At 43.0% G+C, this 15,348-nt stretch overlaps 1 protein-coding gene across 1 annotated transcript in view; it reads left to right on the top strand.

Moving 5' to 3' along the window:
• The window catches only part of LOC106560212 (fibroblast growth factor receptor 3), a 172,173-nt gene that overhangs the window by 108,976 nt on the left and 47,849 nt on the right, over positions 1-15,348 (top strand). The window contains exon 9 of the mRNA XM_082956570.1: positions 338-516. Coding sequence (XP_082812696.1) covers positions 338-516 — 179 coding nt within the window. The remainder of the gene's footprint in view (positions 1-337; positions 517-15,348) is intronic.

A 15,348-nucleotide genomic window follows, 5' to 3' on the forward strand; every position in this document is an offset into this window, starting at 1 on the left:
CCTAACCTCTAACCCTTAACATCTAACCTCTAACCCCTGACCCCTAACCTCTAACCCCTAACCTCTAACCCCTAACCCCTAACCTCTAACCCCTAACCCCTAACCTCTAACCTCTAACCCCTAACCTCTAACCTCTAACCCCTAACCTCTAACCTCTAACCCCTAACCTCTAACCTCTAACCTCTAACCTCTAACCCCTAACCCCTAACCCCTAACCCCTAACCTCTAACCCCTAACCTCTAACCCCTAACCTCTAACCCCTGACCCCTAACCCCTGACCCCTAACCCCTGACCTCTAACCTCTAACCCCTGACCTCTAACCCCTGATCTCTTCCAGCGCTGGAGGATGGTGACAAGGAGGATGACTATGCTGACATCCTGATCTACGTGACGGGCTGCGTGCTCTTCATCCTGGCCGTCGTCATCATCATCCTCTGTCGTATGAGGATGTCTACCCAGAATTCCCTGCCCTCCCCGCCCATCCAGAAACTGTCTAAGTTCCCCTTAAAGAGACAGGTAACAGAAAGTAGATACAAGATTTCCAGCAAACCTTTAAACCTTCAAACCTTCAACCTTCCTCTGTCTCTATTACTATATACATTATGTCCCTAATGGCATCGTGTTCCCTATATAGTGCACTACTTTGGAGCAGAGCCCTATGAACAGCCATATTCCCTATATAGTGCACTACTTTGGAGCAGAGCCTTATGGACAGCCGTATTTACATTTTACATTGTAGTCATTTAGCAGACGGTCTTATCTAGAGCGACTTACAGTAGTGAATGCATACATTTCATACATTTTTTTCCCGTACTGGTCCCCCGTGGGAATTCCCTACTGATCCCCCGTATTCCCTATATAGTGACACAGGGTCGGAGCAGAGCCTTATGGACAGCCGTATTCCCTACATAGTGAAACAGGGTCGGAGCAGAGCCTTATGAACAGCCATATTCCCTACATAGTGACACAGGGTCGGAGCAGAGCCTTATGAACAGCCATATTCCCTACATAGTGACACAGGGTTGGAGCAGAGCCTTATGAACAGCCATATTCCCTACATAGTGACACAGGGTCGGAGCAGAGCCTTATGAACAGCCATATTCCCTACATAGTGACACAGGGTTGGAGCAGAGCCTTATGAACAGCCGTATTCCCTACATAGTGACACAGGGTTGGAGCAGAGCCTTATGTACAGCCGTATTCCCTACATAGTGACACAGGGTTGGAGCAGAGCCTTATGAACAGCCATATTCCCTACATAGTGACACAGGGTTGGAGCAGAGCCTTATGAACAGCCATATTCCCTACATAGTGACACAGGGTTGGAGCAGAGCCTTATGGACAGCCGTATTCCCTACATAGTGACACAGGGTCGGAGCAGAGCCTTATGAACAGCCATATTCCCTACATAGTGACACAGGGTCGGAGCAGAGCCTTATGAACAGCCTTATTCCCTACATAGTGACACAGGGTCGGAGCAGAGCCTTATGGACAGCCGTATTCCCTACATAGTGACACAGGGTCGGAGCAGAGCCTTATGGACAGCCGTATTCCCTACATAGTGACACAGGGTTGGAGCAGAGCCTTATGAACAGCCATATTCCCTACATAGTGACACAGGGTTGGAGCAGAGCCTTATGGACAGCCGTATTCCCTACATAGTGACACAGGGTTGGAGCAGAGCCTTATGGACAGCCGTATTCCCTACATAGTGACACAGGGTTGGAGCAGAGCCTTATGGACAGCCGTATTCCCTACATAGTGACACAGGGTTGGAGCAGAGCCTTATGGACAGCCATATTCCCTACATAGTGACACAGGGTCGGAGCAGAGCCTTATGGACAGCCGTATTCCCTACATAGTGACACAGGGTTGGAGCAGAGCCTTATGGACAGCCGTATTCCCTACATAGTGACACAGGGTTGGAGCAGAGCCTTATGGACAGCCGTATTCCCTACATAGTGACACAGGGTCGGAGCAGAGCCTTATGAACAGCCGTATTCCCTACATAGTGACACAGGGTCGGAGCAGAGCCTTATGAACAGCCTTATTCCCTACATAGTGACACAGGGTTGGAGCAGAGCCTTATGGACAGCCGTATTCCCTACATAGTGACACAGGGTTGGAGCAGAGCCTTATGGACAGCCGTATTCCCTACATAGTGACACAGGGTTGGGGAGTAACTGTTACGGTAATCCGTTACCAGCAAAAAAATATTGTAATCAGATTACAGATACTTTTGAAAAACTAGATGATTACTTCGAGGATTACTTTTAAATTCAGAAAGGATGTTTGTGAAAAGAGTCTTTGACACCTTTCTGTTTTCTCAATGACATTCAAATCAGCGTTGAAAAAAGGCCAAGTTTAAGTTTGTTCCACCTGAGCGAGTCTGACGACCAATCAGAGACCACTATGACGACACACCAAATGTGTTTAATGGATTGTGGGAAAAGAGCAGGAATAGTCTTTAGTCTTTATAGGGGCTAAATGGATATCATGTATTTTTACCTTCTACGTAGCGCATTGATGTGACTCACACTGCTGCTCTCTCGTTTAGCTATTTGCTCCTTACGGATTGGGGTTGATCAGGATGGCTGTTCACAAATGTATACAGTGTGTGTATTTTAACCCAATAATGGTTGAATTGAATAAGTTTAAGCTACCTATCAATCATTGGAAACAAACAGAGCAAAAGGAGGGTTTCTGTTGGACACATTCAGGTTGGTCTCTGTTTCGTTCTGTTTGCTTACTAAACTTAAGAAACGTTTCGCAACAGAATCAGCGTAATGAATACGCCCCAGTGGACGGCCAGAGATAAATGTGCTCTTCCAACAGCTGCATGGTGTGGATCCCAGCCTATAGAATAACAGCTGCATGGATCCCAGCCTATAGAATAACAGCTGCATAGTGTGGATCCCAGCCTATAGAATAACATCTGCATGGTGTGGATCCCAGCCTATAGAATAACAGCTGCATGGATCCCAGCCTATAGAATAACAGCTGCATAGTGTGGATCCCAGCCTATAGAATAACAGCTGCATAGTGTGGATCCCAGCCTATAGAATAACAGCTGCATGGATCCCAGCCTATAGAATAACAGCTGCATGGTGTGGATCCCAGCCTATAGAATAACAGCTGCATAGTGTGGATCCCAGCCTATAGAATAACAGCTGCATGGATCCCAGCCTATAGAATAACAGCTGCATGGATCCCAGCCTATAGAATAACAGCTGCATGGTGTGGATCCCAGCCTATAGAATAACAGCTGCATAGTGTGGATCCCAGCCTATAGAATAACAGCTGTATAGTGTGGATCCCAGCCTATAGAATAACAGCTGCATGGTGTGGATCCAAGCCTATAGAATAACAGCTGCATAGTGTGGATCCCAGCCTATAGAATAACAGCTGCATGGATCCAGTGACTCCTATGTCGCTGTTGTCAATGGTAATTTGATTTGTTAAGTCTCTAACCTTCTTACTGATTGTAGCTGGTATTGGTACTGGTACTCAAGGGGACCAGTTATCCTACCGATTTATTCTGAAATATTATCTACCGGAACACATGATTGGAGCATTTTACTAGTTGTATTGTAGTTGAACCTACGCATGGCAAAGAATGATTATTGATGCCATTAGTTTTGGAGGTGGACAAGTCCACTGGACTTCCTTTTACGACCAGTGTGGTACACCTCAGTACTATCTTAGATGTGTTCTAAGATAATCCCCGTCTAGGGGCCTGTCTGCTCCTCACTGTTCTCATAGGGGAGTTTACAACTAGATTTGATTTATGCTCTGGCGGCCTCGTACGGTGTTGTCCATAGTCTCGACCCCCCACCGGCCTCGATGAGGCTCATCATGGGTCTGGGCTACTATTCCCCCCCTTTGTGCCTCGGGACCCCCCCACCAGTGGGTGGTGTTGGTGTCCGATGCGCAAATGAAAAGGTTGGACCCTATGTACGAGTTGTCAGCGGCCGCGTTTTTATGAGAGTGGCTGTAACCTTTCAACCAAATCTCCTGGTGTTTGTGCTTCAAAATGCTCAGTGGCTGTCGAGGCATGTCAGTCACCACCGCGTCCATGTGTGGCAACCTCTTCATTACCTGTGAACTGAGACGAGGATATCGGTCTGTGATATCGCAAAGTGTTTCACAAGTGGGAGTCATCGGGTCAGTTGCTGGACTGACGCCATTAGTGTCATTGTAAGGGGTGACAGTCCCCAACAAAGCGGAAGGTGTATCATCGGAAGCAGAGTATACTCTGCGCATCAATGTTTTTCTTGCTGGGATGGCCGCAGTGCTTGCGGAAGTGTCCAAAGGGAAAGAAAAGTTCATCTCAACTACCGTATTACATGACTGCAAGGAGGAGGGAAGTTGCTTATTCACAGAGACAGCTGGCTCGAAATCATGAAAAGAATGGTCAATCAGGTTGGCTGATGGAATGTGTCGAGATATCGTACTATCTCCGTGGATCGGATTTTGTACCAAGAGGTTTCTAAACGTATTTTCCTCAAGGGGTGCTTTCGACAGATACCCCTCGTGAAGGACTGCGTTGCAGCTAGCGTTAGGGGGAGACGGTGTGGTCAGTGGAGAAGGCACTGTGGCCTGTGACCATACCTGGTTGGTTTTCCAATCCATCAATGGGAGTAACCGATCCATCAAGTCTGCTCCAAGTAGCAGGGTTACAGTTTCGAGGCTGGTAACATACACAGGGTGAACGAGCGATACGTCCTGGAAGTGTAGTTTCAGCATGACTCTCAATGTGAGAGGCGAGGTAGTCTGAGTGACCCCTCGAAGTTTAGTGTCGCATCGTTCCACTTTTAACCAACGTTTAGTTGGCTTCAAAGCCCTTTTGAGATCATCAAACAATGTTTGAGAGATGAGTGATATTGTCGCACCCGAATCAATTAGCGCATGACAAGCTAAGCAGTCCTCCAGGACTGTTTCCAGGTATGGCCGTTTAGATTCGTGGTTAGTGGACATATTCCCCACAAAGTGGAGTGGTCGTTCGCAACGACGTGATGTGCCATGTCTGTTCAAGATGGAAGCAGATTGACTTTTCTGATTTTGAGTGGGCTTGGCTTTAACGAAGCGTTTGACCTTTTTCTTCGCAACTTTTGTATCAGAGTCTATAGACAGAGCCCGGGGGCTTGTTTCTTGATCAAGCGGGCCCTGGATAGGGTCTTGAATGAGAGCGGGAGAAATTTGAACTTTAACGTCCATGCTATGGGTGTTAATTCCTGCGGACCTGGTGTCCGGTAATTCCCCGTCTAGTCCTTGTGACTTATCTTTTACCCTTTTCTCAAATTGTTCTCGCTTAAGTTCTTCCCGTAGTGGGACTTCGGGAGAACATTGGTCTATGTTTTGGTCGTCCTTCAACCCTTTGTTACCCTTGTGCTCTGACACTTTTTGTGGGTTGGGTGCAGGAACGTAGTGAACGGGTCGATTGTAGCGGTAGTCATGTTGATGGCTACGTACTTTACAGTTATTTCGACCGCGGAGGTTATTGGAATCATGGTTTCGTGGTAGAAACTGTTGTTGTGCGTCATCTCTAGACGCTCCAATACCTGATAATGCACCCTCTAACTGGAGTGAGTGCTCCTGGTTAAACTTCAAAACTGAGTGGTCAGGGCTCTTAGCGTTGTGAACTTTTGATGCCTCAAAAGCTGTGCTTGCAAGCTCTCTGAGTTGTAAGATAGGCAAGCCAACATGGGCTGCAGGGCCCAAGTAGGTAATGAAGGTGGGATACATGTTCGACAGAAACATTTGTTTGAATGGTAACAGCTCTTCCATTCCTGTTTCTGTGAGTAGGCCAAAGTAAGCTGAACGAAGCCTATGATAGAAAGCTTGTGGGTGTTCGTTCCGAGCTTGTTTGACGGTGTTAGCCAGTGAGCTATCGTGTTTGCGAGTCGCAGAACCACTGAATTCTAATTTCAAAGCTGTGGCAAGTTTAGCATAGTCATTTAGCACGTGTTGCTGTTGTAGACGAATGAACCTCGTCACGTGTCTATTCGACGTTCGCTTCAACAGGTAAACCCTGTCAGAACCCGTAGCGTTCGGGTAGCCACCCAACGCGTCCTCTATGTCAGCTAGGAACGTCTCAGTATCGTTTGGCTGACCTGGAACGGGGTCAAAGGTGGGGAAATTCTTGACGAGTTTGTCAAGGTATTCTGCGCCAAGCGGGCGGAGAGGGTTGGCTTCATCCTGTGGAGAGATTGGGGCCGAAAGGCCAAGAGAAGAAGCCAAGCCTTGTTGTTGTTGGCCAAGAGGCGCCATATTACTCAGTGCCGAAGGGCCAAGAGGAGAAGGCTGAGGGACACATGAGGGAGGCAAGGTCTGAAACCTATTGTCTTCACTCCTGTGAGTACAGGGCTCCGGTTGCTTGGATGGGAAGTCGCGCTGTAGAGCGTGACCATTCTGGATTTCCTCCAGATGGTACCTAAGGGTGGAATTCTGCTGCATTGCAGAGTCCACTTGAGCGCTTAGAGTACTGGTTTTGGACACGTGAGTGTCACACCTGCTCCTTTCGGTCTCAAACTTATCTGTCATGGTTTGCAGATAGAGGTCTTGAGTACGGAGCGAGAGATTCAGTGATGAGATTTCCTCTGCTTGCTTAGAAATCAATATTTCCAACCTCATCACCTGAGTTCTCTCATCATTCATTTGGTCAGCGACTTCAATAAGTTCTGCTGATTTATCATCCAACTTTGTCATTGTGTTCATTAACCTCTCTAGGCTAGGCGGGACGAATTCGTCCCACCTACGTAACAGCCACTGCTATCCTGTGGCGCGATTTTCAAAATCTTAAAAATCCTATTACTTCAATTTCTCAAACATATGACTATTTTACAGCCATTTAAAGACAAGACTCTCGTTAATCTAACCACACTGTCCGATTTCAAAAAGGCTTTACAACGAAAGCAAAACATTAGATTATGTCAGCAGAGTACCAAGCCAGAAATAATCAGACACCCATTTTTCAAGCCAGCATATAATGTCACCAAAACCCAGAAGACAGCTAAATGCAGCACTCACCTTTGATGATCTTCATCAGATGACAACCCTAGGACATTATGTTATACAATACATGCATGTTTTGTTCAATCAAGTTCATATTTATATCAAAAACCAGCTTTTTACATTAGCATGTGACGTTCAGAACTAGCATACCCCCCGCAAACTTCCGGGGAATTCGCTAACATTTTACTAAATTACTCACGATAAACGTTCACAAAAAGCATAACAATTATTTTAAGAATTATAGATACAGACCTCCTCTATGCACTCGATATGTCCGATTTTAAAATAGCTTTTTGGTGAAAGCACATTTTGCAATATTCTAAGTACATAGCCCAGGCATCACGGGCTCGCTATTTAGACACCCGGCAAGTTTAGCACTCACCATAATCATATTTACTATTATAAAAGTTTCATTACCTTTTGTTGTCTTCGTCAGAATACACACCCAGGACTGCTACTTCAATAACAAATGTTGGTTTGGTCCAAAATAATCCATCGTTATATCCGAATAGCGGCGTTTTGTTCGTGCGTTCCAGACACTATCCGAAATAGTAAAGAAGTGTCACGCGCATGGCGCAATTCGTGACAATAAAATTCTAAGTATTCCATTACCGTACTTCGAAGCATGTCAACCGCTGTTTAAAATCAATTTTTACGACATTTTTCTCGTAGAAAAGCGATAATATTCCGACAGGGAATCTCCTTTTCGGCAAACAGAGGAAAAAATCCCAAAGGCGGGGGCGGTCGGGGTCATGCGCATAAGCTAGTGTCTCTTGATCGGCCACTTGAGAAAGGCGATAATGTGTTTCAGCCTGGGGCTGGAATGACGACATTCTGTTTTTTCCCGGGCTCTGAGCGCCTATGGACGACGTGGGAAGTGTCACGTTAGAGCAGAGATCCTTAGTAAATGATAGAGATGGAAAAGAAGTTCAACAAATGGTCAGACAGGCCACTTCCTGTAAAGGAATCTCTCAGGTTTTGACCTGCCGTTTGAGTTCTGTTATACTCACAGACACCATTCAAACAGTTTTAGAAAATTTAGGGTGTTTTCTATCCATATGTAATAAGTATATGCATATTCTAGTTACTGGCAGGTTAACTGATCGTCTTTGGTCTGCAGCGCTTTGAGGAGCACCGTGTTATTTTGAGTAACATTCAACAAAACAGCATGCATGTTGTCAAGTTGAGAGCTCCTGTTTGTAGATAACTCTTCGGATTTATCTAGTTTGGCGTGGACATCATCGTATTTAGTTTTGGCTAAATCGAGTTGTTCCTGTAGCATATGATTTTGTTCCTGTAGAAAACGATTTTGTTGAAGAGCTTGTGCTTGTTCATCGTCGTATGTTTTTGCAATTACATTTAATTGTTCAGTTTTCGAACGCAGTTCCATAGCTAGCAGAATTTTTCCCTTTTCTGCATTTGTGATTGGTTTCCCGGTTCTCTCCACCTGTCCCTTTATGTCTACCGTTACCTGCTCGTGCTTCAGCTGTGCACTGCGGTATTGGACAGATGGCAATCTCGGATGGCAAGACATCAGAGCTAGACTGGAGAGAACCTTTACGAGGCCTGCGCCCGATGGTTGATTTTGGAAAACATTGTTGTCTGCTTTTCCACTAATGGCATAATTAGGGTTGTTATCGCTGCTGAGGTCAGAGATCAATCCATTTACGGGTGGAGGTTCACTAATTAGCGGGCGAGTGGGGACCACCCCCTCTGATAGCCTGCACATTATTAGAACATTTGAAAGGGGAAAAAAAAATGTTTTTCCTAATTTTCCAAAATGTTGGAATGTTGGGAGCTGCAAAGACGATTTTAATCTATTTATAGACGTTAATGAACCATCAGTACTGTACAGTACTGTGGAAGTTGGACGTGAATGAATTTGCAAAAGCAAATTGAATTAATCAATGCCAATGATTAGTCCTACCTGGGTAGGCTATCTGGGTATTAAACTTGAATTACCTGAGAGGTTGCTTCATCCAGGTTAATATGCAAAGTTTAAGTTGTCTCATTTAATTGGAAGAACCTAGAAAGGTATTTTCGACAATTTAACTTATTAAATTGAATGAGACGATAACCCATACAATCTCCATTGATTGGATATCATAAGTGTAAACCGTAGTTCAAATGTTGGGACCCTTCACCACTAGGGTACGCACCTCCCTGGGGCTGAGCGTCCGTAAAGGGGTTTTACTGACTGTGCCTTGCTAAAGCAGATTTGACTGATTAATCTATTTATGATATATCAAACCTGTATAGGCTATCTGGGAATTAACTTTCAATTAACCTGAGAGCATTGCTTCATCTAAGTTAAGTTTGGAAAAAGTTAATCATGTCTCATTGTAGACGCCCAATCAATTTTGGATATTATTTGAAAGATCCACTTGAAAAGGTAAATCTGGCAATTTCACTTGTTAGTTAAATTGAATGAGACGTGCTCCACGTTTGAATTTCCCCTAGAGATGTACTGGCAATTCTTCACCACCAGGGTGCAGAATGCTGAAATTAAAACGGAAGTACAAAGGTCGGACTTCCGTCGCGCTAGCGGAGAAATTTTAAACGTGTTACGGTGGAGGGTAAAATGTTCCCTCTCTGTTAGCTTACCCGTAATGCTAAGCTATTGCTACTTGGTTCAGGAGTATCCTTCCAAGCACCAAAATAGGAAAGGGTGGGTTTTCTAGTGACGTCTCACCTTAACCCCATTCAGCATATTCTGCTAGCGTTTATGTTGACCGGAGCGACACGGTACTTAACTACAAATACGCATACGGTCTGCCCACACTTTCTTAGTGCGGTAGGCAAATTATTCGGCTCGGTTCCCGGACAGTTAACCTCTAATTTCTAACCTTACTCTAGAAGTTAATATTTACCGACAGAAGTAGTACCGTTTGGCCTAACGGACTAAATCTGGAATTTAATCCTCACTGCTATCGACATAAGACCGGAGCTATTCTAAATAGCTTCTCTCAATGGAAAATGCACAATCACTTTGTTTACATAGCAGGCTGTTTGTACAATTCTGTTTGCACAATTGATATATAGAATTTCACAGCAAAGTCCAATTCTATCTTAGATTTCTCACAGGGGGCACCAAATGTCGTGTCTTTGGGGGTACCATTAAACTGAAGATATGTTTATCAATTAGCTCCCTGTAATTATTATCACGTGATTAAACTGATTAATCGTTTAATTGTAATTAACTAGGAGGTCGGGGCACCAAGGAGAATATTCAGATTACAAAGCTATAATTTTCCTAATACAACTTTCCTGTACTATAATATTATATTCTATTATAGTATAGGTCGATTATCTTCTTAAGTTTAAATGGTGTATTTACCTCTCGTCCAGTCTCATTCCAAAACGTCGTAAATTGTTGTATCTGCACGAACCCAGTCTTTACTAAAATCATCCATACATCAATTGTCTTAAAATCATTTATTTACTACACTAAGTAATTAACAGAAAAACATACAGGTTTCCCGTGTGGCTCAGTTGGTAGAGCATGGTGTTTGCAACGCCAGGGTTGTGGGTTCGATTCCCACGGGGGACCAGTACGGGGAAAAAAGAAATTATGAAATGTATGCATTCACTACTGTAAGTCGCTCTGGATAAGAGCGTCTGCTAAATGACTAAAATGAAAATGAAATGAAAAATGAACCCAGTCTTTACTAAAATCATCCATACATCAATTGTCTTAAAATCATTTATTTACTACACTAAGTAATTAACAGAAAAACATACAAACAGTAATTATTGTCACAAAGGATTGGTATCGGAATGTGCCCTTGTGGGCTAAACAGGCTGGTCGGCCTGTTGAACAATGGGTCATAAATGGTCAGCTGAGAAGTTTACACAGAGTTCATTAATATTACAATTGACAATTGAAGGCTCACTCATTCGGGAACAATTGCAATCAATATATATTTACGCTCAGTGTGTCGTCGTTCTTTGTTGGAGAGTTCGGTTCTGTTGGAGAGTTTTTTCCGCGTTCTCTCTCTCTCTCTCGGTTAGAATGGATCTTTCAGAGCGACATTCATTAATGTCGTCATAGAATGGTGGTTTCGTTGGTCTTCGCGTTCGATTATATAATTTACTTAGCTGCAGACTAATAATTAATATCAAAGACTTGTTCTTATTCTGTCGATATCAATAGTCTAAAAGTTAACCACGTGGTATGGTTCACTTTCAGTAGAGGAATTGGATGGTAAAACCTATGGGCCATGGAGTGTAGGCCTGGTCTGAGGAAATGTAAATCAGGGAGTGTTTTATAGTGCCCATCGAACAGGCTGGTCAAATGACGCCTGGTCCTGTATGTGTCCCTGGGGCGTGCCTATGACTGAGTTAGATTTGGTTACAGAAATACAATTCTATCACATTACATCAGTACATAGCATCTCAATGTCTTACAAAAGCTTTATCCTTATTAATACATTCCATACACCCATTTGAGGCAAGTCTTAAACTGAGTCTATTATATAAACAGTTTTATGGTAATATGGCTATATTGTCTCTTCTGAGTATCACAAAATTGTACCAAAAGAGGCCAACGTCATGACACAGCCTATAGAATAACAGCTGCATGGATCCCAGCCAATAGAATAACAGCTGCATAGTGTGGATCCCAGCCAATAGAATAACAGCTGCATGGATCCCAGCCAATAGAATAACAGCTGCATGGATCCCAGCCTATAGAATAACAGCTGCATGGTGTGGATCCCAGCCAATAGAATAACAGCTGCATGGATCCCAGCCTATAGAATAACAGCTGCATGGTGTGGATCCCAGCATATAGAATAACAGCTGCATGGATCCCAGCCTATAGAATAACAGTGTGGATCCCAGCCTATAGAATAACAGCTGCATGGATCCCAGCCTATAGAATAACAGCTGCATGGATCCCAGCCTATAGAATAACAGTGTGGATCCCAGCCTATAGAATAACAGCTGCATAGTGTGGATCCCAGCCTATAGAATAACAGCTGCATAGTGTGGATCCCAGCCTATAGAATAACAGTGTGGATCCCAGCCTATAGAATAACAGTGTGGATCCCAGCCTATAGAATAACAGTGTGGATCCCAGCCTATAGAATAACAGCTGCATAGTGTGGATCCCAGCCTATAGAATAACAGTGTGGATCCCAGCCTATAGAATAACAGTGTGGATCCCAGCCTATAGAATAACAGTGTGGATCCCAGCCTATAGAGTAACAGCTGCATAGTGTGGATCCCAGCCTATAGAATAACAGCTGCATGGTGTGGATCCCAGCCTATAGAGTAACAGCTGCATGGATCCCAGCCTATAGAATAACAGCTGCATGGTGTGGATCCCAGCCTATAGAGTAACAGCTGCATGGATCCCAGCCTATAGAATAACAGTGTGGATCCCAGCCTATAGAATAACAGCTGCATGGATACCAGCCTATAGAATAACAGTTTGAGTTTCTCCCTTCTAAACTCCTTGATGGTATTGTGTTCCATACTGTCAACACCCAGTTGAATTTAACAAGACCACAAGTTTTTAATGTAAAGATAAAACCTAATCGTATTATTATCTGGGTTAGAAGATATAACCTAATCGTATTATTATCTGTTGTAGAAAGCAATGGGTTAGCTGAAAGCTACATATAGGGAATATATGGCTGTCCATAGGGCTCTGGTCAATAGTTCCCGGTTTGTCCCGGGCACATTACCTGATGGTTTCAAAGAAACGTTTCCGGCCACCCAATAAAACATTTTACCCAGGGAACACTAGTTTCATTACACATCACCCCTTGTTACTGTTGCCAAGCCCTTCAAGGCCCTGATTGGTGAAGCACTGATCCAGTCACAGCTCTTTGTCTTTTGGCACTGCTAGGGCACACACACACACACACACAATGCTTTTAACATAAAGTCTTTTCAACTGCATTTTTGAGATACATGATTACATTGTGTATTCATACAGTAATTTTATTTATCATGTCCTCACCTGGGATTTGAACTCACAACCTCTTGGTTCACAGTGTTCTAATCTTCCTGCTACGTCACCATGTCTGTATCAATGACTGATTTCACCTGTCTATTCCTACACTTTGCACTTCAAAGTATATCTCAGCTTTAGTAAAAATATACAGAAGAAAAACTATTATATTTATCATAGTGATTCAGCAGTAACATTAAAACAGAATAATATGTCCCGCCATCATTAGAAAACTGAAAACCCAAACTCAAATAGCTGAAATAAGTAAATGAAATCAATGAGAGAATAGTTAGATAACTAAAAAAAAACATTGTAGATGGCACTCTGTTGCTAAGTGCAAAAATATATTGTAGGTTATGAATGCGTAGGGGACGAAATCCTACAGAGTGTGGCGCAGCAAAACCCACATAAAAAAATACTACCGTTTACTATAGAATACTACAGAACTTTCTATAGAATTCTATAGTAAACTGTAGTATACTGTATAATACTATACTACACACTGTAGTATCCCTTGATCGTGTGTCGTACTTAATATAGAATGCTTCAACAAAGTACTGAGTAAAGGGTCTGAATACTTATGTAAATGTAAAATTTCATTTAATTTTTTTATAATTATTTACAGAAATGTCTAAAAACCTGTTTTCGCTTTGTCATTATGGGGTATTATGTGTAGATTGATGAGTAAAAAAAACATTTTAATACATTTTAGAATATGGCTGTAGCATAACAAAATGTGGAAAAAGTCAAGGGGTCTGAATACTTTTCGAATGTACTGTAGACTGACCAGGTGAATCCAGGTGAAAGCTATGATCCATTATTGATGTCTCTTGTCAAATCCACTTCAATCAGTATGGATGAAGGGGAGGAGACAGGTTAAAGAAGGATTTGTAAGCCATATTTTTGTGACAATTGAGACATGGATTGTGCATGTCTGCCATTCAGAGGTTGAACGAGCAAGACAGAAAATGTAAGTGCCTTTGAAAGGGGTATGGAAGTGTTGGGGGTTCGTTCCTTGTTCCTTGTCGATCATTGGCACATTGGTGAAATTAGCATTCAGACAATATCTTTAAGTAAATCATTCATTCATTTATTAATGAAATTGCAGACAGAAGTTGCAAACAGGAACATAGCACGCATAGGAAAGGTTAAGCCCGAAGTCCAGCCTTAGTGATGTCACTGCCTACATCATTACATTCTACCCATGAGACCAAGCCCATGCCTACACAGCTATACAAACAAGAGTTTCAGTGTTATCTAAAGGCTCAGCAGTAAATGTCCCCAAGTTGATTTATAGTGGAATGTATGACAAGTCTCATATCTCTTTCACCCTCTGTGTCTCTGCATCTCTTTTATCTTTGACACATTTCTCAGACCATTTTTATATAAGAAGCAGAGACTAGAAAATAACTGTGGAACAATATTAAACCTTATAATGCATATACATATTGTTAATCTGTAGTCTATGACCCTATAAATGTAAGGGGGAGGGGTGTTATAACCCTTCCCCTTCTATTAATACAACAAAAGCATAATCAGTTATTATAATACATCAAACATTTGGTGCAGCCCCTATCATGATCCCAAGGTGACCCCAAGGTGAACCCAAGGTGAACCCAACAGTAGTAGGTGCCAGACGCATCAGTTGGTGTCAAGAACTGCAACGCTGCTGGGTTTTTTACGCTCAGTTTTCTGTGTGTACCAAGAATGGTCCACCACCCAAAGGACATCCAACCAACTTGAAAAAACTGTGGGAAGCATTGGAGTCAACATGGGCCAGCATCCCTGTGGAACGCTTTCCACACGTGTCGTGGAAATATTGAATCAAATATTTCTCAGATTCCGGAACTTGTAAATTCATAAATACTTTATTACAACAGTAACATTAGCCAAGCAATTCCATGGAACAACTGAATTTTCTTGTTACAGACTTCAGGCTTTATAGGTTTCCACCTTCAAATACCACACATGGTCACTCCCCTCTATGTAGATGAGTAACACCCCTTGGCCTCTCGCCACCATTGTCTTTCTTTCTCAATTCTTGCTTGATAACCTGTTGAGGACAGACGTTCTGCCTGCGGAACCCCTAGCCAACAGCCAAGGGCATCGCACGGCGCGAAATACAAAACCAACTAAAATACAACAATTCAATTTTATCAAACAATCAACTATTTTACACCATTTTAAAGATAAGACTCTCGTTAATCTAACCACATTGTCCGATTTCAAAAAGGCTTTACAGCGAAAGCAAAACATTAGATTATGTTAGGAGAGTACATAGACACAAATAATCACACAGCCATTTTCCAGGCAAGCATATATGTCACATAAACCCAAACCACAGCTAAATGCAGCACTAACCTTTGATGATCTTC

Source organism: Salmo salar, chromosome 01 (genome assembly GCF_965601325.2).
Source record: "Salmo salar chromosome 01, fSalSal1, whole genome shotgun sequence".
Taxonomy (NCBI): Eukaryota; Metazoa; Chordata; class Actinopteri; order Salmoniformes; family Salmonidae; genus Salmo; species Salmo salar.